Source organism: Ictidomys tridecemlineatus, chromosome 11, assembly GCF_052094955.1.
Source record: "Ictidomys tridecemlineatus isolate mIctTri1 chromosome 11, mIctTri1.hap1, whole genome shotgun sequence".
Lineage (NCBI taxonomy): Eukaryota > Metazoa > Chordata > Mammalia > Rodentia > Sciuridae > Ictidomys > Ictidomys tridecemlineatus.
In genome coordinates, this window is record NC_135487.1 from 130,322,396 (window position 1) to 130,349,445 (window position 27,050).

Genomic DNA, 27,050 nt, shown 5'->3' on the forward strand with positions numbered 1-27,050 from the left:
AAGACAAGGATTTCAATATAGCTATATAATCTTAATATTTAATTTAAAAATAAAAACAAGGCTGGATTGGATTAGGAGAAAATGTCTGATTTGCAGAAGAACATAGGAATTTTTTTTTAATCATGAAATCACAAGTCATTGGTGAGAACAGCCTTCTTCCACAGGCTCACGAGGCTCCCCGCAGAGCCTGCTTTGGAAATAAGAGGTGAATCATCCCCCTTACCGCCTCCCCACCAGGGACTGGCTCTCCCCAAAATCCAAAGGAGGGACACATAACCCATCACATCTTCTGATCTGTACCAAGAGTCAGCTTCTAAATCCAAGGGAAACCCTAAATAAGGGCCCAGTTCTTAAATAAATAAGGATCCCTTGGTTCCCCACTGAGGTTGGACATACCTAGTCAGAGAAACCACAAGGAAGGCCACAGGAACTGAGACCTTTGCTTTTGAACTTGTACACACAGTTGTTAGGGTTCCCAGGTTCAGTCACCTTCTAACCACCATAGTCACAGAGGAGGGAGACAAAAAGGAGGATGGAAACCCTGAGCAGAACCAGGCCCCCACCACCTTATTATGGCCCTACCAAAGTCCCTTACCCAGGGCTCACCAGTAAAGCAGCCAGTCGTTTTTGACTAGTCACTGAGGAAGCAGGGCAGGATGAGGGTCCCAGCTGGGAAAAGGATGGTTTTGGGAGAGGTCTGAGTGTGCAGGTATAAAAGGCAAGAAGAGCATACTTATCTCCTCACCATGGCTAAGGCACTGAGAGGAAAGAAACAAGGTAAGAAGGATGAAGATGGAAGGGGAGAGGCTGAAGGGTCCCCTGGACCCACTGGCTTGAAGACAAAAAAAATATATAGGAAATGGAAATGGATGGGACAACCACATGGGCCCCACGACTGTGCAAAGAGAAGCATTTGAGAAGTGGGTAGAGTCACGCCGGCGTGCTCATTACCCATAATGTTCCCCTCACCCTGCTCCAGGGTGGGAGAAAACTAGGTTGCAGAATAGCATAGGGTATTTCCCTGAGCCATAGGGTTAGTGGCTAAAGAAACAAAGCTTCATACATGGCAATTTCTACCCTTTCCTTCCCTTCTCAGTCTCTCTCAGTCTGTATGCTGACTATCCTTCCACCAGAGAGAGAGGAAGGAGGAGTCAGCATCTAAGAGAAGGACCTTACAGGCCTAAAATATCCACTTCTCCAATGGAAAGGCCAAGTTCATCCATCAGCTCGTTCTGATGTCTTTTTTTATCACCATCCCTTGGACCCATCCCTGTCTTAGGTTTGAATAAGTGGGTCACCCACAGGAAAGACAAATCCAAGGCCTGCAGGGCAGAGCGGGGCAGAGCGGGGCTGGCTGGGGAAGGCCTTGAGCCTGCTTCTGGACCCTGGAAGACCACGAGTTAACAGGAGCTGGTTTGCAGGTTGCTCTCCGTGAGCAGTGATGCAATGGATGAGGGGTCGTAGACACCGTCAAATTCCTCATCTGAGCTCAGTCCCTCGTGTTTGAGGGTCGACTCTGCCGCTGAACGGGAAGTTTTGCGCCTGAGTCAGAAAGAATACTGGTAAGGAAGGGGACGAGGCTGAATCCCCCATTTGAGAGATTCTGTGCTGCCCCCGTGGAGCTGGGAGCAGAAGGGCAGCTCATACCAGGCCTCTTTCTCCAGGGATTTGATCCGGGCCTGGAGCTGTTCATTGACCTCATGCTGTTCCTCCAGCTCACGCTGTGCTTTCTTCCTCAGGCCATCCAGTCGCTCAATCTCTTCTTCTGCTTCATCCACCTGCCTCTTCAGAGCCTTCACCCTCAGGCTTAACTGGACAGGATACCAAGTCCCACATTAGAAACGCACCTGCTACCAAGGCCTAGAATCTCCTCTGTAAAAATCTTTTTTTTTTTTTTTTAGAAACTGATGGACCTTTATTTTATTCATTTTTTTTTATATGTAGTGCTAAGAATCGAACCCAGAGCCTCCCACATGCTAAGCAAGTGCTCTACCACTGAGCCACAACTCCAGCCCCTAGAACAATCTTTTCTTTTAATATGTTTTTAGTTGTAGATGGACACAATACCTTTATTTATTTATTTATTTATTTTTATGTGGTGCTGAGGATCGAACCCAGTGCCTCATATATAGGAGGCAAGCGCTCTACACTGAGCCACAATCCCAGCCCCCCTGTAACAATCTTAACAAGGGATAATTGCCTCTGAAAAAGTGCAACCATAGGCAAATTCTCTAGCCTCAGAAGTTGCCCTGGGATTAAATGAATTAATGCATGCAGAACACTCAGCAAGAGAAACCAGCATTCACTACACATGCTGACTATGACTGCTCTACTCTCTCCTTTCAATGTAGTCTCTCTGTCCTTACACAAGGAAAGTTTAGGTTCGAAAACCTTACAGGAGATGGAGGCCTCCTTTATCCTGCAAGCAAACACATAACGCACTTGCCCACGATGGTTTGGCCTCAGGGTCCATGTCCTTACCTGGTCTTTCTGGTCGTTGACATGCTGCCGCTCGTCATCAATTTGGATAGACAACTCTTTAACTCTCCTCTCCAGTTTCCGGTTGGTGGACTGCAGAACAGTCTTCTCCCTGGGAGAGGAAGGTAAAGAGTGGAATGGAAGCTATCACCGTTTCTAAGAGAACCTTGCTTGGTTCTTTTCTGCCTCCAGGGACTTCTCTCCATCATGAGCCCCGTCGACAGCACAAGGAGGGCTGAGGGAAGATCCAAAGAACTGAGGGAATAGAGGACACTGGCATCTCAGAATTTCTGCAACTCCTTCTGCTCTGTATCAGGAGAAAAGGGGGCTCCCCGAAGATCAGGCCAAGTTGGCCAGGCCTGAGGTGGAAGATGAGGGAGCCCCAGACAGAGGGAGGAAGGAAGGAGCCAGGAAGGACAGGCTCGTGTTACCTCTCTTCAGCTTGGAGCCGCTCCTGCAACATCTGATTTTGGGACTCAAGCTGAGAGAAACTGGCGCTGGGCTTCTGGAAGCCTTCCAAGTTGGTCAGTCGGGTCTTCAGGTCCTTGTTCTGAGGACAGGAAGCCCCCTGGGTCAGTCTGTACTCCACGTGGTCATTCTACCCACCCCCAGGTCCATCTCCCAAACCCTCCCTCCTTTACCTGTCTCTCCAAGGAGATCTTGTCGCACTCCAGGTCCTGCCGAGCAGACCGCTCCTGCATGAGCTCTGCCCTCAGCTGATCCACCTGGGGGATGGGAGACAGGGACTAGCACTGGGGAGGGCAAAGAATGCGCCAGTAAGCTGAGCCGAGCAGGACAGAGCCCTGGTGGGGCAGACCCTGGAGGATGGCCTGCGAACCCCCAAATTCCCAAGCCACTCAGCCATCACAATCTATCCCAATGAGAGGAGCCAGAGACTGAGACAGAGCTTCGTTAGTCCCAGCAGGAACCAGCAGCCCTTAACTGCAGCAGCCCTGAGTCAGGTCGGAGCAGCCCAGGCCAGCAGGACTCTTCCCTCCACTCAAATTCCTGGCTTCCTTCCACTGGAGGAAACCCGCCGACTCCTCCTAAAGTAGAAGAGGCCCTGAAGTGGGCCTAGCCACACTCGAGCCTGCAGCCAGAAGTCTCCGGATCACAGAAGACGTAGGCTAGAATGGTTTCTGAGAAGGCCCAGAGGTCACACAGTCAGGAGCAGACACAGTGGGAATCACCTGGTCCCGGCCACGGTTCACGCGGTCTGACAGCAGCTCCACGGTGTTCTTCTCCTCGTCTAACTCGGCTTCCAGGCGAGAGACTTTCTCCTGAGGCAGAAGGGCACAAGGTCAGTTCTTCCCCGAATGCCGGACAACGGAATGCCAAGCTCAGACAAGGGCCCTGTCAAACTCCAGCCTCCACTGCCTTTCCCTTGGCCTAGGCCCAGGAGCCTTTAGAGCCTCGCCCCTGCCCAGAGCCATCGTGGACCTAGCGCCCTCTTCTGACCACATGCGGCATGGGCAGCAGACTGTGGTCATGGCAGGAAGGCAAACCCCAAAACCAAAGCACCAGAGTCCATATCCGGGGAGAGCAAATTTAAGCCAGGCAGGCTAAGAACACGGACTTGGGACTAGTCTGTCGGGTTTGAAGATCATACTGGGTCTCAGTATTCCTCATCTGTAAAACGGAGAAAGCAAGACTATCTAGCTCAGGGTTATCCTGAAAATGAAATGAGTCTTAAGGGCCTGGCACCCGGCACAATGTATGTTTGCTGCGGCTGCTACTGCTGTTATTACTGTTCTCAAGTATAGCAAATTGAAGACCACTCTTCACCCTAAAGGGGGGATGCCCTGCTCAGCTCCAGTCAACTGTTGCTTTGCAAAACTCAGGTCTAGAAGCTCAGTGTTACATTTTTTAAATATAAAAGAAGCCAGAAATCTAAATGCTTATATGACACCTATAAATTTCTAAGCATTGGTATTTAGTTTAAGGTTGCTTAAAATCCTGCAACCCAACAAAACCCATCCACTTGGGGTGCCAGTACAGGAAGAGGCTTAGAGTACCCTGGTTCCTTTCACAGAAGGCCACCTGTGCCGGGGCCCAGAACCCCCTCCTTGCACTCTCCCCCAAAGGACCACCCCCCGAGGTCCTCACCTCAAGGTTTTTCAGTTGCCTGGTCCTGTCATCCTGGGAGCGTTTCTTGTTCTCTGCCTCTTGCTCCAGGCCCTGCAGCCGCTGGACCAGAAGTTCTTTATCCAGTAGCGCAGTATCCCGCTCAGCCTGGGAGGCCTGCAGGGCCTGCCGCAGCCTCTGGATCTGCCAAAGGGGAGGATGGAAGAGTTCAGTGTCACATGGAGGTGGGAACTGAGGGGTGAGGTCAGTTTGCCCTTGAGGGAAGAAATCAGTGACATTCTTTTTTTTTTTTTTAATATTTTTAAGTTGTAGATGGACACAATATCTTTATTTATTTATTTTTATGTGGTGCTGAGGATACAACCCAGTGCCTCACATGTGCAAGGCAGGCGCTCTACCACTGAGCCACAGCCCCAGCCCCTCGGTGACATTCTTTAGAATTGCCAGCACAACATGATGATAAAAAGCAGACTGAATTTTAGTTCATTTTCATTGTTGTTTCAAAATTCTGTATACAAATTAGAATCACTTGAGGTCTTTGAAGGTAGGAGTGTAGGTGTGTGTGTGTGTGCGCGTGTGTGTATGTGTGTGCGTGTGTGTGCGCGTGTGTATGTGTGTGCGTGTGTGTGTGTGTGTGTGTGTGTGTGTGTGTGTGTTACGATCTAGGCTGGTCTCAAACTTCTGAGATCAAGGGATTTTCCTGCCTCGCCTCCCAAGTAGCTGGGTCTACAGGTAAATGCCATCGCACCTGGCAGCCTAAGGAGTTTTTAAAAATGCTGATCCTGATTTAAGTAGTATGGGATACCGTTTGAGCATTGAGATTTTTAAAAATCTCCCCAGCTGACCAATGTGCAGCATAGCTTAAAAACCACCGCTCTAGAGACAATGCATTCCCTGTCGTCTGTACCTAGGATAGGAAACACCCTCTACCATCCACCACTTTCATATGTCATTCATTACAAGTGTTTACAGCTAAACCTCAGCCCCAGGAACCCAGGCCACAGGGTCATTTCAGAGGCAGTGACCCTCAAACCTAAGGACATTAGAGCGACATTCCCATCCGCCTGCCATTTAGGCTCCCACCTCATCCTGGAGCCGGCTCAGCCCCCCGGAGGTCTTCTCAGCCTCACTAGCCCAGTCCTTGGCCTGGCGCTGGGCATCTGCCACTTCCCGACGGGCCTTTTCCTTGTAGTCCTCCAGCTGGGCCTGGAGCTGCTTCAGGGCTTGCTTAGAGTCATCCCCAATCTGTTCCAGCTGAAATGTACAAAAGAGTTTTCAGCCCTGCACCTTGTCAGGAGAGACCCTGTCCCCTCCCCAGGCCCCGCTCACAAGACTCTGCCTAGAGCCTGTTCCTGCTAAGGCGGCCCTCTCTTGCTCTTTCGAAGCCTAGGGCCCGAGTATGGATAGTTATTGGATACACAGGTTTGGGGTTTAAGCTCTGGCTCTACCACTAGTGACCAGTGGCATGGTACTTATCCTTTCTGGCTCTGTTCCTATCTATAAAATAGGATAATAATAGTACCTACACTGCAGAGTTGTCAGAGAATGATACTAATTACACAAAGAACTTTCCTCAGTGTCTGAAACAAAGTAAACCTTCAGAAAACGCAAGGTGACAATAATTCTAAGGTGTAACACTAAGAAAGAATCTGCCAACTGAACTGTAACATACCTATTCCAATTATAAGACACAATCCAATTTCAGAAAGGGTAAAATGGGTACTTTAGAACTGATCCTAGAGGTGTCGGTCTTGTATTGTAAGGCAAGAAACTGTGAGAAGAACCTTATCCGCCAAAAGCAATTTATTTCCCTGCCTCCCTCTCTCCTTTCCCTCCCTCAGTTTAAAACTCTATTCAGGAAGATTCTTGAGTTTGGATCTTAGAGACTTCTCAAGCAGAATTCCAGGAAACAGCCCCCAACAATGAAGACTATGAAGAGCAGGTTGTTGGGGGGGGGGGCAGGAGAAAACAGGGGGAGCCAGCGACACCTGAGGTATCTTTGAAGCAGGCAGATGCCCCACATTCTGCCTCACCCCAGCCCACCCCCAGGCAAGCCTCTGTATAAGCTGGGCCTCTTTCTGAGGGTCCAGAACACCCAGGGCCCACCTCCTTGTTGAGTCGGTCCACAGTTCTGTCCAGCAAACGCTTCTGCTCCTCCAGCTCTGCCTTGCTCCTCCGCAGTACCTCCCGCTGCTTCCCCTCCTCCTCCAGGGCCCGGCTCAGGGCTTGCTGCTCCTGCCCCAGGCGGGCCAGCCCTCTCTGGGCCTCCTCCAGCCGGACCTCCAGAGCCCGCTTGGCTGCCACCAAGCTCCCCTCCTCCTCCTGAGCTTCATTCAGAGCCTCCTGGAGCCGAAGTTTCTCTGCCTGGAAGAGGGGAGAGTGCCTGGTTTGGGCTGAGACCGGGCAGAACTTGGGTCCAGGTCATGTGGATGTGGGGGGATGGGAGGGAGGGGAGGCAGGTGTTTATGAAAATGGTGGGCAAGAAAAACTGGCTTCCAAGAACCAGCAAAGAATCAAGACACAGAGAGCAGGCAAAGGGGGGAGCTCAGAGGTGGACGGTCTGAAACATTCCCAGAGCACACGTGGGGACACGAACCAGGCAAACAGAAGATTCGGGAAGGCAGAACAGAATGGCTCTACAAGTAGAACTGCGCCATGGAATAACCAGAATAGGCAAAACCCGACGGCCGGGGCAAGCCAGGGTTTATGGAGATCCGAGGGGCAGGTCGGGAGGAAGCCAGCTGTGGGTGCCACTGACCTCCAGCCGCTGCACCCTGTCCCTGAGCCGCGCCTCCACCGCCTCCCCACCCTCGGCCAGGCCGTGGGCTTCCTTCAGCTGCTGCTCCAGACCCAGGATGCGCCTGCGGAACTCGTCGTTCTCCTCCTGGGTCTCCCGCAGCGTGGTCTCCACGGCTGCCCGGCGCTGCCCCAGCACCGCGGTCTCCGCCTCCGCTGCCACCTTGGCCTGCGGGCAGGGGGGAGCAGGGGCTCAGACCTCGGGGCTCGGGCCAGGAGCACGCACACCCAGGGGACCCAGGAGCACGGAGGAGGGGTCCCAGGCAGGGCTCCCTGGGAGTCCGGGCCCTGCACAGACGCGGTGGGTCCTCGGGTCCAGGGTCCCGCAGAGCAGGGCGGTACGTACCCGTCACAGGGAACTTTGCAGCCCCTGGCTCCTCAGCCCTGCAGACCCTCAGCTCCACCTCCAAGCCCGGTGCCCACTCCCCTTGCCTTGGAAGCCTCTTCACAGTCCTGTTTCAGTTGCTGCAGGGTCTTCTGCAGCTGGGCGTTCTGCTGTTCCAGCTCTCGGACTCGGTCGGCCTCGACCCTCAGGACGGCCAGCTGCTTCTCCAGCTCCTGGTCGCGGTGCCGCCCGGCGGCCTCCTGGTTCTGCCGCTGCGCTCGCAGCTCCTTGAGCTCATCCTGGGCCCAGCGAAGCTCCTAGAAGGGGAGGGGATTTTTGAAGGAACCAAGAGCCAGACTAAGGTTCTAGAGGATGGAAAAATAGGGAAACTCTCACACATTTTACAGGAAAGAATATTTAAAAAAAAAATGATGTGGCCACTTTGGAAAGCAGTTAGGCAGTTTTGCAAAAAGTTGAATATCCTCAGGTGCAGTAGCACATGCCTCTCATCTCAGCTACTCGGGAGGCTGAGGCAGGAGGACCACAAATTCAAGGCCAGCGTGGGCGACTTATTGAGACTCTGTTTCAAAATAAAAGAAAAGGAATGGGGACATAGCTCAGTGGTAGAGCACCGCCCCCGCATGAATAAGGCCTTGGGTTCAACCCCTAGTACCACCAAAAAAAAAAAAAAAAAGCTGAACACACACTGACTATAAGGCCCAGAAACCCCACTCTTCAGTATATACCCAAAAGAACTGAAAAATGTAGTTTGCATAAAAACTTGTATATGATGTTCATAGCAGCATTAGTCATTATAGGTCAAACAGAAACAAACCAAGTGTCCATCAGTTGATCAATGGTCAAAATATAGCATATTCCTAGAGAAGAATCTTCTTCATCCATAAAAAAGGGATGAAGACATTTGCTACCACATGGAGGAATTTTGAAAACATGTCAGTGAAAGAAACAAAAGGCCACATGTTGTAGGATTGTGCTTATATGAAATAACCAGAATAGGCAAAACCAGACAGACAGCGGCTCAGTGGCGGCCAGGGGGTGGAGAGAATGACTACTAATGAACAGAGGGCCTTGTGCTGTACCTAGACAGTGGTGGTGGTCTCACAACTCTGTGATCACAGTAAGTCACTGTACACTTTAAAAGGAGGAACTTCACGGTATGTAAAATATAACTCCATTTAAAAAATTATGCAGGGGGAGAGTGGGTTAGCTGATGGACAAAACAAGATTGGTCGTCTATAAAATAGTGAAAACCAAAAATGTTATGCTATAAATATTAGGACATCTCTAATTTCTTTTTCAAAGGAAAATTAAAATATGAATTCTTTAGATATTAGTTACTCTTACAACTCAAAAATAACCATAATTAGGCTGAAGGACCACGTAACATGGTGAATCTTCAACGTAAGACACTAATAGGACTAATTATGAAGAAAAAGAAAAACAGCACACTGAAAGTTCTGTTAGACTTGTTTAGTCTGTTTTCCCAACAGACTAAATTTATTTGTTTATTTACTAAATATGTGATAAAATACATTTAGTATATGAGATAAATTAAACACTAGTTATTACTTTTTCGGTTTTACCCAAATAAGAAATTGACTAAGATTGTTGAGAGGTGGCCAGGCATGGCGGTCACACTTGTAATCCCAGCAACTTGGGAGGCTAAGACAGGAGGATCTGGAGTTCAAGGCCAGCCTCAGCAACTTAGTGAGACCCGTTTCTCAAAATAAAAAAATAAAAAGTGCTGGGGATGTAGATTAGTGGTGAAGTACCCCCAGGTTCAATCCCTGATATAAAAAGAGAAAAAAAAGATTGTTGAAAGAACTGTCCAAGTTCATTGTTAGCTAATACAGTGAACTTAGATAGATTCCAGACTATCCTTGATAGTTGTTAACTTCAAAACAACGTAATAAATATTTAAGAGTATTTCTGAGTTCATCATTCTTTGGGAAGCTTTTGTGAGAAAAAAGTTTTCTCCTCTTTTTGTGTTACTAGAGATTGAACCCAGGAGCTTTCTACCTCTGACTACATCCACAGCCCTTTTTATTTTTTTATTTTATTTATTTTTTTAATATTTAGTTTTTAGTTTTAGGTGGACACAGTATCTTTATTTTATTTTTATGCAGTGCTGAGAATTGAACCCAGTGCCTCACACATGCCAGGCGAGCGCTCTACCACTGAGCCACACCCCCAGCCCCTTTTTATTTTTTATTTTGAGATAAGGTCTCCCTAACTTGCCCAGGCTGGCAATTACTTAAGTAAACTTACTTAACTTTAAATTACTTGCTTACTTAAATCCTCCTGCCTCAGCCTCCTGAGTACCAGGATTACAGGTGCGCACCACCACACCCAGCTTCCTGGGAAAACAGTTTTAAATTACATAACGACACAATACTCATCAATGTATCTTTGGCTGACATTTTTTATGGATTCTGTTTTTTGGGGGGTGGTACTAGGGATTGGATCTAGGGGAGCACCCTGCCACTGAATCACATCTCACATCCTGGATGTGATTTATCTTTTATTTTGAGATAGGATCTGCTAAGTTGCTGAGGCTGGCCTCAAACTTGTGATCCTCCTGCCTCAGCTTCCCAAGTCATTAGTTTACAGGCATGTGCTGCCGTGCCCAACTAGCATTTTTTTTTTAAATGTTTTTCTCCACCAAATATTTTGCATAATCTTGGGTTCTTATTTCTTGCAAAATAATAATTTACAGCAGTTTCTTTCTTCATTTAAAAATATAGTTGTTTTAATTCCACCTCAGCAGTTTTTTAGTAGAGTTGTAATAAACAAGCATGGATTAACTAATACTTGTTAACTGAGCATCTACTACATATCCAGGATTGTGGATCAATGAAGCACAAGAGCTAAAAGAATCTTTAGGAGGCCATAAATGGAAGAAAGTATTTTCATCAATTGTAGGGAACAGTCATCCAAAAATAATTATTGCCTCCTTATAAAAGAAACAGCAAGAATATGAAGAAATTATTTGGGTTCACTTCAATTTTATGACCTTATTATTTGTGACTCTTCTATGAAATATTATCCATGTATGATTTTTAAAAAAAAAGGATTAATTTTTTTAAAAAATAAAGGACAAAAGAGAAAACTTGACCATGAACTTTAAGTGTCTCTGCCTTACCAGCAAGGCTGTGCCTTGGAGACTGGAGAGATGGAGACCTGAAACACCAGGACCCCTTAGCTCCCCACGTCCTGACTGTGTACTCTCTGAACAGCCTTCAGATTACAATTTGGCTTCTCTGTAGGTCAGCTGCCCATGCCAATGAGAGCACTCAGCCCATGGGATGAAATTTCTCATTAGGAATTAATGAACGGCCTTCTAACTGTACACATTTGTTTCATCACGTAGTTAATGAACCCCCCTGAAGGACAGCGGCTTTTGCTATGCTGACCAAATCACGTGTTTGAGCCTGTGAAAAGGACCCTGGAGTTTTCCAAATCCACCTAAAGGCTGCTGACCAGGAAGTCTCCTGGGGGGCAGCCAGCAGCCTCTGGCTACACCCCGACCTGGCTGCTGCGAGCCCTGTCTCTGCAGTGAGGAGACCAGGGGCAGGAGGAGGCCTGAAGACCAGCACAGGGGACAGAGCCCTGCAGGAAGTCCTGTGGATAGCCCAGGTGACCAGCTGCTGCTCTGCGCCCCAGCTCCCACGTACCTTCTTGAGCTCCTCGAGCTGGAGATTATCTCTGGTGCTGGCTCGAGCATGCTCCACTTCCCTCTGCAAGACCTCCACCTTCTCCCCAAGCTCCTCTTCCATCTCCTCCTTCTCCATCCGCAGCTGCAGGAGTCTGAGCCCAGCCAAGGTCAAACAAAGGGGAAAGGGAACAGGGTCAGACCTCACGTCTGGGAGAGGTGTGTACGACAGTGGAACCCACCTTCCTGGAGGCCACTACACCGAGTACCCACTCTCGAGAGAGAGAGGAAGGTGGACATGGTGGACATGCATTTGGGAGATGGCAGAGTACAAGTACAGCCCGGGGAGAAAGGCCGTGGGTACAAGAGTCACAGAAAAGTATTCCTGGAACAAGGGCAAGGTTCTCACTCCTGCTTGGTGGCTCTAAGCTCCTCCTTGTTCTTCTGGAACATGGTCTGCCAGTGTTCGGTCTCCTCTGAGGTCTCCTCCAGTTCCCTCTGCAGACCCCGTACCAGGGCTGACATCTTCTGCCTCTCGGCCTCCAGCACGGCGTGGTCCTAGGTAAGGGCAAAGGTGGGTGCCAGGAGGCTTACTTCAAGGCAAAATGCAGTGTAGAGGGGGAAGCTAAGGCCCAGAGGGCACCAAGCCAGCTGCACCCCAACATCCCAGTGGTACCTAGCACAAGGCTAGCAGAAGGTTCTCTCCCCCCAGGTCGCCTCCTCTTCTCTGTCTTCTACAGGAAGCCTCCCCCGTTACTTCCCGGCGGCCCTCTGGCCACACATCCTCACAGTGAGTCGGACCTGCTCTCCCTCCCCCTGTCTCTCTAGGTTTCCTGGCCCGGTTCCGACCACATCTCACACATGTCCTTTAGGGAGAGGCCCCGTTTCAACCATGAAGAGTCCAAATAGGCAAGACCCCCAACCCCCAGCCCCTGCCCTGGCCACATGCCTGGGTGGCATCTTGCATGCTCCTGCGAAGCTGCTCCGTGTCCCGCTGGTACTGCTGGCGGACCTGCTCCATCTCCTGGTCTCGCGAGGCCACCTCTTCCTTCAGGGCCCCCTTCAGGGCCGTCAGCTCGCGTTCCCGCAGCCTCAGCTGCTCCTCCACCCGCTGTTTCCCCTCTAAGACCTCTTCCAGAAGCTCCCGGGTCTCTAACAATTCCTGGGGAAAGGGAAGAGAAGAGCACAGGGTGACAGGTTAGGATCCTCTGTTTACCAATTCATTCATTCAGTCAAGAGGCATTTATTGAGGGCTGTGGCTCAGCAGTAGAGCACTTGCTTAGCCAATGTGAGGCCCTGGGTTCCATCCTCAGCACCACACAAAAATAAATAAGTAAAGGTATTGTGTCCATCTACGACTTAAAAATATTTTTAAAAAAAACATTTATTGAGCACCTTGTGCTAGATATGGTACCCAGGTTTCCCTGCCCACCAAGATGCCTCGTTAGGATAAAGGAAACCTGTTATTCTGGGCTGAGGGCCAATCCCACCTGAGTCTGCCTGCACGCACACTAAGGAGTACCTGAAACCAGCCATCTACCCATGAATGGGCAGACTTGAGCCTGCTCCAGGTAAGAGGAACCACACTGGGCACATAATCCCACTCCCTACCTTCAGCAGCACCTCCTTGGCAGGTTCAGAACCCTGACCCTGCTTCAGCTTGTTCTGCAGCTCCATCACCTGGGTCTCCAGTCCGTGTCGCAACCTGTCGCCCTGGTCCAGGAGCAGCTTCATGTTCTGGAGCCTAATAATAGATGACACCATGGAACATCAGGTGCCAGGCAGTCTTCTAAACACTGCATGTTCATTCATCCACTCACCCACCCCCCTTTTTTAAAATATTTATTTTTTTAGTTGTACAAAATGCCTTTATTTTGTTTATTTATTTTTTATGTAGTGCTGAGGATCAAACCCAGGACCTCGCACATGCTAGGCGAGCGCTCTACCGCTGAGCCACAACCCCAGCCCCTTTAACCCCCTTTAAGTATGTATTCAAATCTTTTGTTTGTTTGGGTTCTATTTTGTTTTATTTATTTACTTATTTTTGACACTGGGGATTGAACTCGGGGGCACTCGACCACTGGGCCACAACCACAGCCCTATTCAGTATTTTATTTACAGACAGGGTCTCACTGAGTTGCTTAGTACCTCCCCTTTATTGCTGAGGCTGGCTTTGAACCTGCGATCCTCCTGTCTCAGCCTCCTGAGCCACTAGGATTATAGGCATGTGCCACTGCGCCCAGCATCTATTTTGGTTTTTTCAGAGCTGGGGATTGAACCCAGGAGTGCCCTACCAGTGAGCTGTATCCCCAACCCTTTTATTTTTTCCCACTTTTTAAAAATGGCGCATTATAGTATATATAATGGGTTTTATTGTTACATATTCACACTTGCACATAATATAACAATGTATTTTGGCCAGTATCAATTCCCAGTGGTTCCCCATTCCCTCCCTGCCTCCCTCCCCTGGTCCCCTTCACTTTTCTTTTCCTTTTTCCTCTTTAGCTTTCACATATGAAAGAAAACATATGACCCTCGGCTTTCTGAGTTTGGCTTATTGGGTTTATCATAATGTTCTCAAGTTCCACCATTTTTCTGAGAATGACATAATCTCATCCTTCTTGATGGCTAAATAGAACTCCATTGAGTAAGTATACCGCATTTTTCTTTATTCATTCATCCACTTAAGGACATCTAGGCCGGTTCCATAGTTTGGCTATTGTAAATTATGCTGCAATAAACACAGGTCTGCATATACCACTACAGTATGACTAATTCTTAGAGACAAATACCAAGGAGCGGGATAGCTGGGTCATACGGTGATTCCACCCAGGTCTTGAGGACCCACCTACTGATTTCTATATTGGTTGTCTAATTTACAATCCCAACAATAGTGTAAAAGTGTTCCTTTTTCTACACATCCTTTCTAGCATTTTATTATTGTTTGTATTTGTATTCTTTCTTTCTTTCTTTCTTTTTGTTACCAGGGATGCAGGGGCACTTAATTACTGAGCTACATCCCAGCCCTTTTTATCTTTTGAGATGAGGTCTCACCAAGTTGCTAAAGCTGGCCTCAAACTTGCAATCCTCATGCCTCAGCCTCCTTAGTTGCTGGGATTACAGGCACGCACCACCCTACCTGGCTATTGTTTGTATTCTTTTTTAAAAAAATATTTATTTTTTTAGTTGTAGTTGGACACAATACCTTTATTTTACTTATTTATTTTTATATGGTGCTGAGGATCAAACCCAGGGCCTCACACATACCAGGTGAGCACTCTTCCACTGAGCCACAACCCCAGCCCTGTTTGTATTCTTGACAGCTGCCCAACTAACTGGAGTGAGATGAAAGCGAAGTTTTGCTTTTCATTTCCCTAACTGCTAACAACGTTGAACTTTTTTCATATATTTATTAGCCATTTACATTTCTTCCTTTGAGCAGTGTCTGTTTAGTTCATCTGCTTATTTATTAATTGGGTTATTTGGTTTTTTGAGTTCTTTATATATTCTGGATATTAATCCTCTGTCAGGAGAATAGCTGGCAAAGGTTTTCTCCCATTCTGCAGGTTTTCTTCACATTGTTGTTTTTTTTTTTTTTTTATCTTATGAGGTGCTGAGGATCGAACCCAGTGCCTCACACGTGGGAGGCGGACACTCTTCCACTGAGCTACAGCCCAGCCTTCTCTTCATATTCTTAATCGTCTCCTTTGCTGTGCACATTTCCACCCCTTTTTATTTATTTCGCGACAGGGTGTCCTAAATTATCCAGATTGACCTCAAAACTGTCATTCTCCTGCCCAGCCTCCCAAGTCGCTGGGATTACAGGTGTGGGCCACCATGGCTGTTCGAGTCTTAACCAAGGCTCTCCTGACCACCTTACTCAATACTGCAGTCTGCCCCCCGAGCACCTGACCTTCCTGATCTGCTGAGCCTGCTCTACTCACCGTCTTCTCGTGTGTTACCAAGTTCCAGACGATGCTAGCTCCCTGTCAGTTCCCTTTCTCCAGAAGTTTCTGGATTAATATCCAGAATATATAAAACTAAGCTTCTGGAGAAGAGGGTGCCTCTCTGCATCGCTCACTGACGTACCCCAGGAGCTAAGACCAGTGCCTGTCCTGCAGCGGACAAGGAAGCTCAGTTTGCAGATTAAGCACCTGAGGCACAGAGGCCACCAGGTGGCCCAACTCCAGTCCACCTAACACCATTACTAGAGAAAGGGAAGAGCAGGTCCTGGGGGAACCGCCCCCCTTCAGCTTCTGAAGATCCCGTTTCCCTGGACCTGGGAGTGGGGCCGCTAACGCCCCCCACGTGCCATCGCCTCACTCACTCCTTGGTGCTCTGCTGGGCGTCCCCCTTCTTCCTCTCCAGCAGGTCCTGCAGCCGGTCACACTCCTCCGCCTTCTCCTCCAGCTGCCGCTCCAGTCGAACCCGGGACGGCTCCAGCTTCTGTCGCTTCTGGGAAAGGGATGAAGACTCTCAGAAAGACCCAGAACGACGACGGGAATGTCTAACAGGCACTGGACACTCGCTGCACGGCAGGCACGGAACCAAGGGCCTTCCGAATCACCTGGGGACCAGGGACGGTTTAAAACACATCCAGAGATTCTGATGTTCTGTTCCACTCCCCTTGAGGACGGGCTGCCTTTAGTGGCTCCCTTCTTGCAAATAGGGAAATGAGGAAGTGATGTCTAAGTTTGAGATTGGGTCATAAAAAGGCATGGGGGCTTCCTCCTTGGGTCACTCATTCTGAGGGAAGGTGGCTGCCCTATTGTGAGAGCACCCAAGCAATTTTATAAAGCCATAGAGCCAAAAATTGAGGCCCCAACCCACAGCCATTTGAGAAAGTCATTTTAGAAGCGGATCCTTCCACCTTACTCAAGTCTGCTAATGCCAACAGCCACAGTTAAAAGCTCCACTGGGAGACCCCGAGTGAGAGTGACTCAGTCCAGCGGGTCCTAGATTTCTGGTCATCAGACACTGAGAAATTCTTGTTTTAAGCTGTTAAGTTTGAGGATAATTTGTTATAAGGCAACAAATAACTAAATGATAAATAATAATACTATGATTATTCCCACTTCACATTTAAGGAAACAGAAGCTTAGAACACTTAAAGAATTCATCCAAGAGGCTGAGGGGATAGCTCAGTGGTTGACTGCATCCCTGGGTTCAATCCCCAAACCCATAAAAAGGGAAAAAAAAAAAAGAAAGAAAAAAAAAGGACTGGTCCAAGGTCAGTTACAACAAGACAACGGTACCAAAATTAGAACCAATCGACTTTGACGCTATAGTCCACTGCGTTGCTTTCTAGAAAACAAAGAGATCACAGTCCAACACTCACTGAGCACAAACAAGGCAATACTGTGAAAGATGGAAGCAGTATTATAAAAAGGGACAGAAACCGAAACCTGGATGCAGTGGCACACGCCTGTAATCCTAGCTACTGAGGAGGCTGAGACGGGAGGATCTCGAGTTCCAGGCTATCCTAGGCAACTTAAGTGAGGTGCTAGGCAACTTAGAGAGACCCTGTTGCAAAATAAGAAACAACAAGGGCTGGGGTGTGGCTCAGTGGTTAAGCACCCCTTGGTTAAATCCCAGTACCACAAAAATTTTTTTAAAAGGGCTAGGATTTGCTCAGTGGTAGACCACCTCTGGGTTCAATCTTTAGTACTACAAAATAAAAAAGGATACACAGTTTTTTAGAGTGAGACTTGAATTTTTCGTTTCTTCTCTGCAACTTACTGTCACAGATAACTTACTTAACCTCTCTGATCTTAAGATTTCTCATCAGAAAAGGGTCTAGATGGGTTGGGAATGTGGCTCAGTGGTAAAGTGCTTGCCTCAGAAAGATCTGAAACAACAACTTTGCAAGGTTTCTATAATGACTACATATTACCCAGGGCAGCACCTGCTACAAAACTTGTGTTCAAAAGCTGGGCATGGGGGATGCATGCCTGTAATCCCAGCAACTCAGGAAGCTGAGGCAGGAGGATCTCTAGTTTGAGACCAGCTTCAGCAAGTTAGTGAGGCCTTGTCTCAAAATAAAAAGGGATGGAGATGTATCTCAGTGGTAAAGAGCCACTGGCTTCAATTCTCAGTATAAAAAAAAAAAATATGTTCAATCAATGACAGCTACGAGTATAGCCGTCATTATTACATGATGAAAAGAACAGAGGCGAAGAAGTTTAGTAATTTTTTCAAGCTATAGACAGCCAGTAAATAGCAGAGCCAGGATGAGAACTCCCAAAGAAAATGCAATGGGAAGTAGTTGGATCCTAATGTACTCGGCCTCCTGAGTCCAGGGAACCCAAGAGTCCTTGCTAGTTCTCGTGCACACTCTTGTCTAGCCTCATGGGACACCTGAGCGCTCATCTCCCTCTTCAAGAGCCGCCCAGTCCACCTTCCGGCCACGGCTTTCCCCCTGCCTCCCTCTGCATCTCCAACCCCCTCACCTTCACCTCTTCCTCCAGTTTCTTCTGCAGCTCCTCCACTTTCCGGGTGACTTCACTCTGCCCTGCTATGGTCTTAGTCGAATCAGGAGAAGCCATCTGCTGGAGGTGAGCCAGGAGGAGAGGGCGGGAGTTGATCCAGACCCCGACCCCCGGAGCCCTCCCAGCCCTCGCCGGGACCCTGGCTCCCGCCTGAGGAAGGCCACTCACCACCAGAGGCTCCATCTGCTCCAGAACCAAACTGACCTTCCTCCTCACAGAGGCTTCACTCTCTGAGCTTCTGGAAGGCAAAGGGACAGAAGCAAGAGTGAGCAGAGGAAAGGGGGAATAAACAAGGAGAAGGGAAAAGAAGGGAAGGGCGTGTCTCCAGTGTCGGGGGGCCCTGCCTACCCCTCCTTGAGGATGCCATAGATGGTGGCCTTCACGTGGTCCACACTCCCTGGTGGGGCTGTCTCCTGCTGGTCGCGGAGAAGGTCCGGAGTCGATTTGAACTGAAAAGAGAGAAAGAGAGAAAGAGAAAGAAGGAAAAAAAATAGGAAGGTTAGGCCGGAGGTGGGTATGGAGCCACCGTGAAGTGGAGGCGGCAGCTTCAAGCATGATAAGGCCAAGCAATGGGCCAGGGGGGAGCGCAGGCAGGACACCCCCACACACACACCGTGGTCACGTCGTTATTCCTCAGTAAGCAGATCTTAACAAGCCCTGAGCTCTGTCACCAGGAATTTGTCACTAGCGGTGGTTGATGTCTTAGAGCTTCTAAATGATTTACTTTTAGAGTGAACATAACTTTGTTTCTAAGTAAAGTTGTTCCCCCTCTTCCTTAAAAATTTTTTTTTTTTTTTTTTTTTTTGGTACCAGGGATTGAACCCACGGGCACTTAACCACCAAATCACATCCCCAGCCCTTTTTCATATTTTATTAGAGACAGGATCTCACTGAGTTGCTTAGGGCCTCTCTAAGTTGCTGAGGCTGGGCTTGAACTCACGATCCTTGCCTCAGTCTCCCCAGCTGCTGGGATTACAGGTGTGTGCCACCCTGCCCGGCTCGGCATTAGGTTCTTTTTTTTTTTTTTTTTTTAACATTTTTTGAGTTGTTGATGGACCTTTATTTATCTGTATGCTGTGCTGAGAATTGAACCCAGTGCCGCACACATGTAAGGCAAGTGCCCTGTCACTGAGCTACATCCCCAGTCCTCGGCATAACATTCTTGATAAAGAAAGAAGTTGTGGAATTTTGGCAAGAGCACCGGGGAACTGCTCATATTCTCCAAGTCGGTCTTATGAAAACTGTAGACCCAGCCAATCAATATTTGCAGGTGACTGAGGCCTGGTTAATGGCTGCGGCAATGACAAGTGACTCTCCATGCTTGTGAATAGTGATTTCTTTATTTTTTTCTTTAGCAGTACTTGGAATTGAACCAAGAGGTGCTCTGCCACTAAGCTGCATCCCGGGTCCTTTATTTTCTTATTTTGAGACAGGCTATGGCTAAGTTATTGAAGATCTCGCTAAGTTGCCCAAACTGGCCTCAAATTTGTGATCCTCCTGCCCAGGATCTGGGATTACAAGTGTGCGCACCATGGCCAGGCACAGTGGCGCTCACCTGTAATCCAAGAGGCTCAAGAGGCTGAGGCAGGGGGATCATGAGTTCAAAGTCAGCCTCAGCAACTCAGCAAGACCCTGTCTCTAAATAAAAAGGGGCTGAGGATGTGGCTCATTGGTTAAGCGCCCCTAAATTCAATCCCTGGTACAAAAAAAACCAGTGTGCACACATGCCTGGCTTGTGGATAGTGGTTTCAGAGTTAGCTCCACTTTCTTTAGAATTCTGCCCACAGAATCACCTCCTATACGGGAACATCACCCACTCAGTGGATGGAGAGCACAGGACGAGTCCTGGGGCTGGTGAGCCAGCGTGGGGGAGACGGAGCGGGGACAGGTGGGGAGGGACTGAGGCTGACCTGCAGCATGGTGGGATCCCGTGCTCTCTCCTGTGGCTCCTCAAAGCTCTGAATGACCCAGTCCTGAGCCGGATGGGGATGGCTAAGGCCCCGCACAGGGCTCGGGCTCTGGGAAGGCTGTTTCAGGCTGCCCACGTGATTGTCGTACTTGGCGCTCGGAGTCCAGTGGTCGGGGGACTGGCGCTCCTGTTCCTCCAGGGGGTCCTGTGGGAGCCGGCTGTCCAGGCTCTGGCTCCGCTTGCGCTGTTCATGGGGCAGTGTCCGAGTACGCCGGCCCGTGCGTCCCCGGGTTTGGCCCCCAACTTGACTGTCAAATTTGTTGATGAGGGAGTCCACTGACGACAGGGGAGCCGTGTCGATGGTGCTGTCTGGGGACGTCTCTTTGGGCGCCAGTTCCAGCAAGCTGCTGCTCCTGTTGCTGGAGTCCATAGGGATGGGGCCTGCCAGGGAGGCCTGGGACTGGGATCGGGGTAGTCTCCCATTCCAGTAGGACCCAGGCTCCTCGTCGGACGTGCTGCCCTGCGAGGAGGCGGGAAACCCCTTCACCTGCGAGTAGGGGTTCTCGGGGAGTTCCGAATCAGAGCTCAGAGTTCCTGGGGCCCCTTGGTTGTCGGATCCCTTGATCTGGACCCCGAAGGAGTCACTTCCTTTCTCTCCACTGTTCAGCACCACAAAGGGCTGCCCAGCAATGCCCTGCACGCGCACGGCGACCCCGTAGGTATTGGCTCTGGCATCCTTAGTAGGGCGTCGCACTCCACGACGGATGGTGTCCATCTCTGCACCGCCCTCTGGCTCTGTGATAAAGCGGATCTGGACTCCATGGTCTACCGGGCCCCGAGGCTCAGCCATGGCGGATGCCTGCTCATGGGTAGGAGGGATCCTAGAAAATGAAGAAAAGGGTTTTAGCTGAACAACTTGCAACAGAAACCCAAACACCTTTAAGGAAACTGGTTGCCTTATCAGTTCCTGGTAGCCACCACAGTGGTTCTCATACTTTACCTGAGCAGCAGAAACATTGAAATGTGGGTCCCCACCCCCCCAGTTTCTGATTCAGTAGGTCTGGGGTGAGACTTGAGAATGTGCATTTCTAACTAAATTCTCCCTGGTGATGGCTGATACGATCTGGTACTATCTGCTGTTCCAGATAGCACACTTTGAAATTCACTGACCTAGAAGAATCCATTTCCTCTGATACAGCCCTGGGGAGCCTGGCTTTGTCAAGAGTTTAAAGATTCTGCTTGATTTTCAAACATACTGCGCACATGTAACACCAAGTGCCTCCGTCCTCCCCTGAGTAAAGGCAGATCCAAGGCCTGCCTACCAGATAACCTCCACCCCCTGGAGAAAAGGGGGCCTCCTCTCCCAGAGCTCATTTAAAATACAGATGACCTCAAAATGTGGCATCCCCTTTCTGATGGCAGTGATGCATCTGCGGTGGGGGAATGAGAACTAGGGTCAGGGATGGGAGAAGGGAGTGTTTCTATTCTCTACAATAGAAAGGCATGGGCTCTCTACTCCCTTTGCCTTTGAGACCATGTAGATACATTTTATCTATTCAAGAAACGATCTATAGCTGGGGACACAGCTTAGTGCCAGAATGCTTGTCCAGCATGTGTAAGGCCCTGGTTTTGATCCCCAGCAAACAAACACCAAACGAAAAAGAAAAGACTTAAATTAGGTTTTAAGTGGGCCAATCCAAACACACACTCCCCACCCCCAACAGGTAGGCAGAGGCAAGGCTATGCCGGACTAGCTCCCTGGTCCGCATTCCAAGCTTGGAGTCAGCAGATGGAATGTTTCAGGTGTGCTCTGGCTCCAGGAACTTGGGGGAGAGGTTCTACTCCAAGGAAAAAAAAAAAAATCCAGCTTCCCCACCCCTTCTGCTAGTCTGTACCAGAGCCCAGCCCCAACCTCCAGGAGGAGCCTCTAATGTGCCAGACAGAAAAGTAAACATGCCCAACGCAACCTCCTTGTTGAGTTCTGGGCCAAGGAAACTTGGCAAGATCCCTTTTAGGAATCTTGTAGAAGTGCTAGAAATCCAGCAACCAGGGTGAGACAAGAAGGGAGAGGGAGAGATGCAGAGGCATAGCTCCAGGTGAGAAAGGGCTGGTGGGGGTCTCTAGCATTCCCAGCCCCTCTCCTCAGGAGAAAGGAACAGGGAGGGAGGGGTCCTTCTGGGGGAAGGTTCTTCATTTTGGGGGCGTTGGGACTAGATTTGAGAAAACTGTGAAAGCCATGCATCCTCCCCCAGGAGACACCCCACACAAATTTCTGCCACAAAATCTTCAAAAGGTTTGAGAAAGCAGAGAGGTATAGTAGTTCTCCAAACCATTCATCTGGTAGAAAAGACACTGCAGTAGAGCCGAGATCAGGCTTGGAAAATCCTAGTTCAGCTCTTCACTTGATGTCTGTAACCTTTCGCAAATCACCATTTGTCTGAGCCTCTGTTTCCTCATCAATAAAATGGGGATAATGAAACTTCACAAGGTAATCAGCTGTGAGAATGACAATAAATAATTACACAGCGTACACGATGGCAAAAAGTCGTCAAGTTATGCTCTTAAAATTTTTGCACTTTATTACGCTTATTAGATTTCACTTTAACAGAGCGAGGAAATGATAATATATTAAACATGAAGGCCCTGTCACAAATCTGACAGTCAATGCTACTGTTCACGTAAATGACCTCCTTTCCACTGTAACTTCTTGGTTCTACTTGGTTCACAGAAGGATGTCACATCCTCAGAGAAGCCTTCCCTGACGGCTACCTCCCACAAACCAGATCAGATCCCCATTATATGCTCTACAGTTAACCCTCGCGTGAGTTCATCTCAGTTTACATTGGAGTGATTGTTTTCTAGCTCCCCCCACCAGACTATAAGTTCCTAGAGGGCAAAGACCATCGACATCTGAGCCCAGTGCCTCGCGTGGTAGATGTGAACAAATATTTGTTGAAGGTTGTATCCTGAACCTAGGCTGAGTCGCCCAGCAGCGGGAAGGTCGCCCAGCGATAGCCCACAGCCATTTCTCTCTCACCCTACTAACCAGACCTCTTCTTGGTCTGAAGTCCTGGCCCTACGCAGTCATGATCCTAGAATCATCTGTGCCTAGACTGCTGCTCTCAAAAGTCACATGACTTATGCATGGCAGAACTCCCGTCAGTCCGTCTACAGATCTTCCAGATGCAGGTCAAACAGTTCCCACCTAGGCCCGGCAAAGTACCGAGTACTGCCCCAGATCCCATGACTCCCCAGGCTCAATCACCTTTAGTCCCAAGGCATGTGGGTCAAGGGCCAGGAGGGCTGAGGGATCTTTGGGGTGGGTCAGACAGCAGGGTTCTAAATGATTCAACACGGAAAACCAGAAACCTACCCTCCTTCAGTTACCGAGGACAGCAGGGCGGGGCCAAGGGAACAGGGCAGCTCCAAGGCCTTGCGTAAGTCCCAGAGGCAGGTAAACAATGATTGGGCACCAGGCAACATGGAGCCCAGGGCCTGTGCTCTCACCAGATGCCCGACCCTGCTTCCCCCCGCATCTGCCCAGGGCTCTTCTCACCGACTGTACTCTGGGAAGAGACTAGGACACAAGTTAATTCAGCTTCATCAGTCTGCCTCTGCCATTCCTCCTGCAGAGAGGAGGACCCGCTGCACCTGGGCCGACAGCCGCTTCTCCTGAGTTACTCATTAGCCTGCCCTGCCCCAGTTCCATCACCTCTGGCCCAGCCATAGGCATCTGGTTCCCAACTAGGAGTGACAGGGTCCCTGGACTTCTAGCAGGAAGTGGGGGTGGGGTGGTTTCGGGGTGTGTGTGTGTGTGTGTGTGTATGTGTGTGTGTGTGGGCAGGCACACACACACACAGGACAAACTGGTACACAGAGGGCCAGGCGATATGCCAGATGCCAAATAACTGGCATATTTAGAAAACAGGAGAATCAGAAGAACAGAGATTAGAAGCCCCTGCATGGTAACAAATAAAGTAAATAGTCAAAATAGAAAAGGACAGCTCCCCTTCTCTTATCTCTATAACTTGACAAAGTTTCTTATCTCTATAACAAGGTTTCCCATGAGTCCAAATAGAACCCTCTCCCCAAGTGGACTCCTGGCTAGGTCCACCGAAAAAGGCAGAAACCTGAGAGCCAGGCTAGAGCTGCTTGGCCAGTGGGGGAAAAAACACAATGAAGAACTGGGCCCCTGCAAACTGGCTGGACTGGTTTGAGAGGCAAGGGGAAGGGGAGGGCCAGGGAAACTACATGGGCAGCTGGTACGGCAGACCAGAGGAGGCGGGAGGAAGGGCAAGACCACGGGAAGGGCTCTGTCCAGCTTGGATGCCAAAGCCAAGGCTCCCAAGGAGGAGGCACCCGTTCAGGAGGGAAGAGGCAGGAGAAGCAGATGCACAAAGAACCCGGTGAGTGACAGAACAGTGTGTGACAGGAAGACTTTGTCTCCCTTCACCACTCCCTCTCAAGTTCCCAAAGTTGCATTCCTGATCCCACACTTACCTTGCCACATCCCCAGCCAAGATCTCCCCTCCCTGGCCCGAAGAGAAGCAGCCCTACCCCCTCCGCACCTCCCACAAGGGTAATGGCATGCAGACCAGCCTGGGAACTGCAGGCAGCGGTCTAGGAAGCCAGAATCCTCTTAGAGTCAGACAAATCTCTGGATTAGCAGGCCCCCAGAGCCAGACCCCTACTCCCAAATACCCCCAATAAAAAAAAAGAGGTGCTGTGGCACGTGCATGCGGACCATCTACAAACAGCAGTTGCTAATTATTTCCCAATTACAACCTTCCTCAGGCAGGGCATCCAAGGGGCCAAGCTGAGGTTAGCTCTGGTTCCATAGCTGCCTCAGGCAAGGAAATCTGCCTTAGAAGTCTTGTCTGGGCCCCAGTGAGCACCTCTCAACTGGCCTGGGGATTTGGAGGTGTAATTCCCCTAGTCTTTTGGTCTCCTGGGGAGTTCTGCCTATTTCCTGCACCACTAGTGCCTATTGCCAATCTGACAGCCATCAAGGATCAGGGATCAGGGATGCCTCAAGGGGTTTCAGGGAGTGATGAGGCTTCGGGGAAAACATCAAGGAAACTGATTTGGCTCCCAGACCTCACTCAGTGGCCCCGATCTAGAATTAAAGAAGAAATTATGTGTGCTTGGAGGAAAGAGTTCTCATGAGAAATAAGGATTTCTAGGTATTTTGTAAACCCATGGATCTATGCTTCTGCATATCCCTCTCTTGGAGAGCACATTCTCTCTCCGGGGGAATAAGGAAAAATGCTCCCTGGCAGGAAAGCAAGGAAAGCCTTAGATAGTTTCACACCTAGCCAGGAGATGGGGGGTGCCCTCTTGTTCTCCCCTCCCGTATTTCTGCTGGCAGCTGCCTTCACCTGTAGGTGATTGGTTACAGAAAGATTCCGCACCTCAGAGCCATCTCCAACCCAGAGAGGTGTCTGTGGCCAGCTCAGACTGGCAATCCGGAAAAGCAACCTCAGGAAAACAGCACCTGCTGTTGCCCTCCCCTTAGGTCTCTGAACCTCAGGCAGCAGTTCCCTTCGCCCAGCTGGGACTAATTCTTTTACCCCACCGTCACCCCGGTCTCCAAGAAAAATTCTGCCCCTAAGGCTGGCACCTGACCTCCAGAGATCTCCTGGCCCTGAAACGCTTTCATGCCCTGGGAGTAGCCTCAGCTTCAGGTGCCCAACGCTGACACCTTCTCTGGCCCCTGCTCTAGCACCTGAGAGCAGGGGTCAACCCTTGATCAGTCCTGCCACCCTAGCGGACCTCCCCATCTCTCCCCTTCAACTCAGCACCTGTGCAATGCAAGTAGCAATCTCTGCTCGCCTGCACCCCCGCCCCTCGGGGCTCACCTGGGGGGCCGTCTGCCTCCCAGGTACCCTTGCCAGCTCCCAGGTCACTCACCCCGGCCAGGGTCGGCGCTCCGGGCGGGCGCTCCGCTCGGGCTCCGGCGGAGCTGCACGCGCGCCTCCGGCCCTCCCCCTCCGCGCCTCGCGCTCGCTCCTTCCCCCTCCCACCAACCTGTTACTCCCGTCCAGAGCTCCACCCCCATTGGCCGTCACCGCCCGTCCCGCCCCTGCGCTCCTCCGGTTGGTCCGCTCCTCCCAGGGGGCGGGGCCGCCGCCGTGGGGACCCAGACCCGGGGTCGCGAGCGGGGTAGGCGGGAGGGGCGGGCTGGGTCACGTGGGCCGGCGGGCCGCGAAGCGCCGGGGCGGGGCGGCCAGGGGCACGGGAGGCCATTTTCGGGGCGTAGTGGCTGGCCGCCAGTGGCCGTCCCCCACCTGGGCCTCGGCCGTCTCCCTGCAGAGCATCTCTTGGGCTGTGTTGGAAAAGAGCCTCCTGCCTGCGGCTTTCTCCGCGGGAATCTCGGTCCTAGCCCTTTTTGTCCTTCATCTGCCTGCGCACCAGCCAGGACACTCTCTTGTCACTTTCTGCAGAAAATATCTCCCTTGTCCTCCGACATCAGAGCTTCCTCCACCCCAGTGCGTCTCGCTTCCCCCCAGTCCAGACCTGAGCCCCAGCCTTGGTTCTCCTTTCCTGTCTCCTGACCTCCACTGTCATTTTCCAGCCTGACAGCCTTCTTTTTTTCTGAAATATTTATCACCATAAATTTACATGATTCTAAAAAAAAAAAATCATTTTCATCATTCTGTTGGGCAAGGATCTTCTGTTTTGCTGGCTGCTTCATCCCAAACGCCTGCCACAGAGACGCCTTAGGCGCTTGATGAACAGCTGCCGAATGAATGGGTACCAGACACGTACACTGACACGTATTGGGATGACCTTCGTCCTGAGCGCAAGGGGGCTCAACCCCAGGTGGGAACCCACCTTTCTTGAAATCTAGCTTCCAAGAAGTAGGGATAGTGGTCGCAATGCGCAGAAAAGAGTGAAGGTTAAGAAATATTAAAGCGGGCTGGGGATGTGGCTCAAGCGGTAGCGCGCTCGCCTAGCATGCGTGCGGCCCGGGTTCGATCCTCAGCAGCACCACATACCAACAAAGATGTTGTGTCCGCCGAGAACTAAGAAAAAATAAATAAATGTTAAAATTCTCTCTCTCTCTCTGTCCCCCTCTCTCTCTCACTCTCTCTTTAAAAAAAAAAAAAAAAAAAAAAAAAAATATTAAAGCTGGCCAGTCCCAGTGGACATATGTCTTACGCGATTGACTTCGTTTTTTGTGGCTGGGCTTTAAATCATTTCTCTCGTTTATTTGTTCAACGAATATTTGTTGTGTACCTATTCAGGTCTGAAGAGGAATCTTCGACGCCGTGAGCAATCCAGAGCGATCTCCGA

At 50.0% G+C, this 27,050-nt stretch overlaps 1 protein-coding gene across 5 annotated transcripts; it reads right to left on the reverse strand.

Annotated features, from left to right (window-relative positions):
- Positions 1-18: 18 nt before the first annotated feature.
- Cgn (cingulin) lies at positions 19-25,808 on the reverse strand. Of its 5 annotated transcripts, none has more exons than XM_021730461.3 (21): positions 25,665-25,808; positions 19,756-20,635; positions 18,194-18,294; positions 18,014-18,083; positions 17,807-17,905; positions 15,685-15,812; positions 12,969-13,101; positions 12,307-12,519; positions 11,767-11,915; positions 11,380-11,512; positions 7,792-8,001; positions 7,322-7,528; positions 6,670-6,927; positions 5,647-5,817; positions 4,585-4,746; positions 3,669-3,758; positions 3,120-3,203; positions 2,910-3,028; positions 2,482-2,590; positions 1,648-1,811; positions 19-1,542 (listed from the first exon to the last, which is right to left on the reverse strand). In XM_021730461.3, exons 2-21 carry the CDS (start codon positions 20,602-20,604, stop codon positions 1,401-1,403), a joined length of 3,591 nt encoding a protein of 1,196 aa, XP_021586136.2. In that variant the 5' UTR covers positions 20,605-20,635; positions 25,665-25,808; the 3' UTR covers positions 19-1,400. The 5 variants fall into 5 exon arrangements, with proteins under 5 accessions (XP_021586136.2, XP_040143505.2, XP_040143507.2 ...); XM_040287571.2 differs by lacking the exon at positions 25,665-25,808 and adding an exon at positions 23,311-23,461; XM_040287573.2 differs by lacking the exon at positions 25,665-25,808 and having other exon boundaries at positions 17,813-17,902.
- Between the last annotated feature and the right edge of the window lie 1,242 nt (positions 25,809-27,050).

What these genes read in the sequence shown, in the direction of transcription:
- Cgn (XM_021730461.3), bottom strand. Translation starts at nt 20,604, where the DNA reads ATGGCTGAGCCTCGGGGCCCGGTAGACCATGGAGTCCAGATCCGCTTT. An exon ending in AGCAGATGGAGCCTCTGGTG is followed by an intron (nt 17,906 to 18,013) that starts GTGAGTGGCCTT and finishes GCTCACCTCCAG; the next exon opens with CAGATGGCTTCTCCTGATTC. An exon ending in TCCCTGGAGAAAGAGGCCTG is followed by an intron (nt 1,543 to 1,647) that starts GTATGAGCTGCC and finishes TTTCTGACTCAG; the next exon opens with GCGCAAAACTTCCCGTTCAG.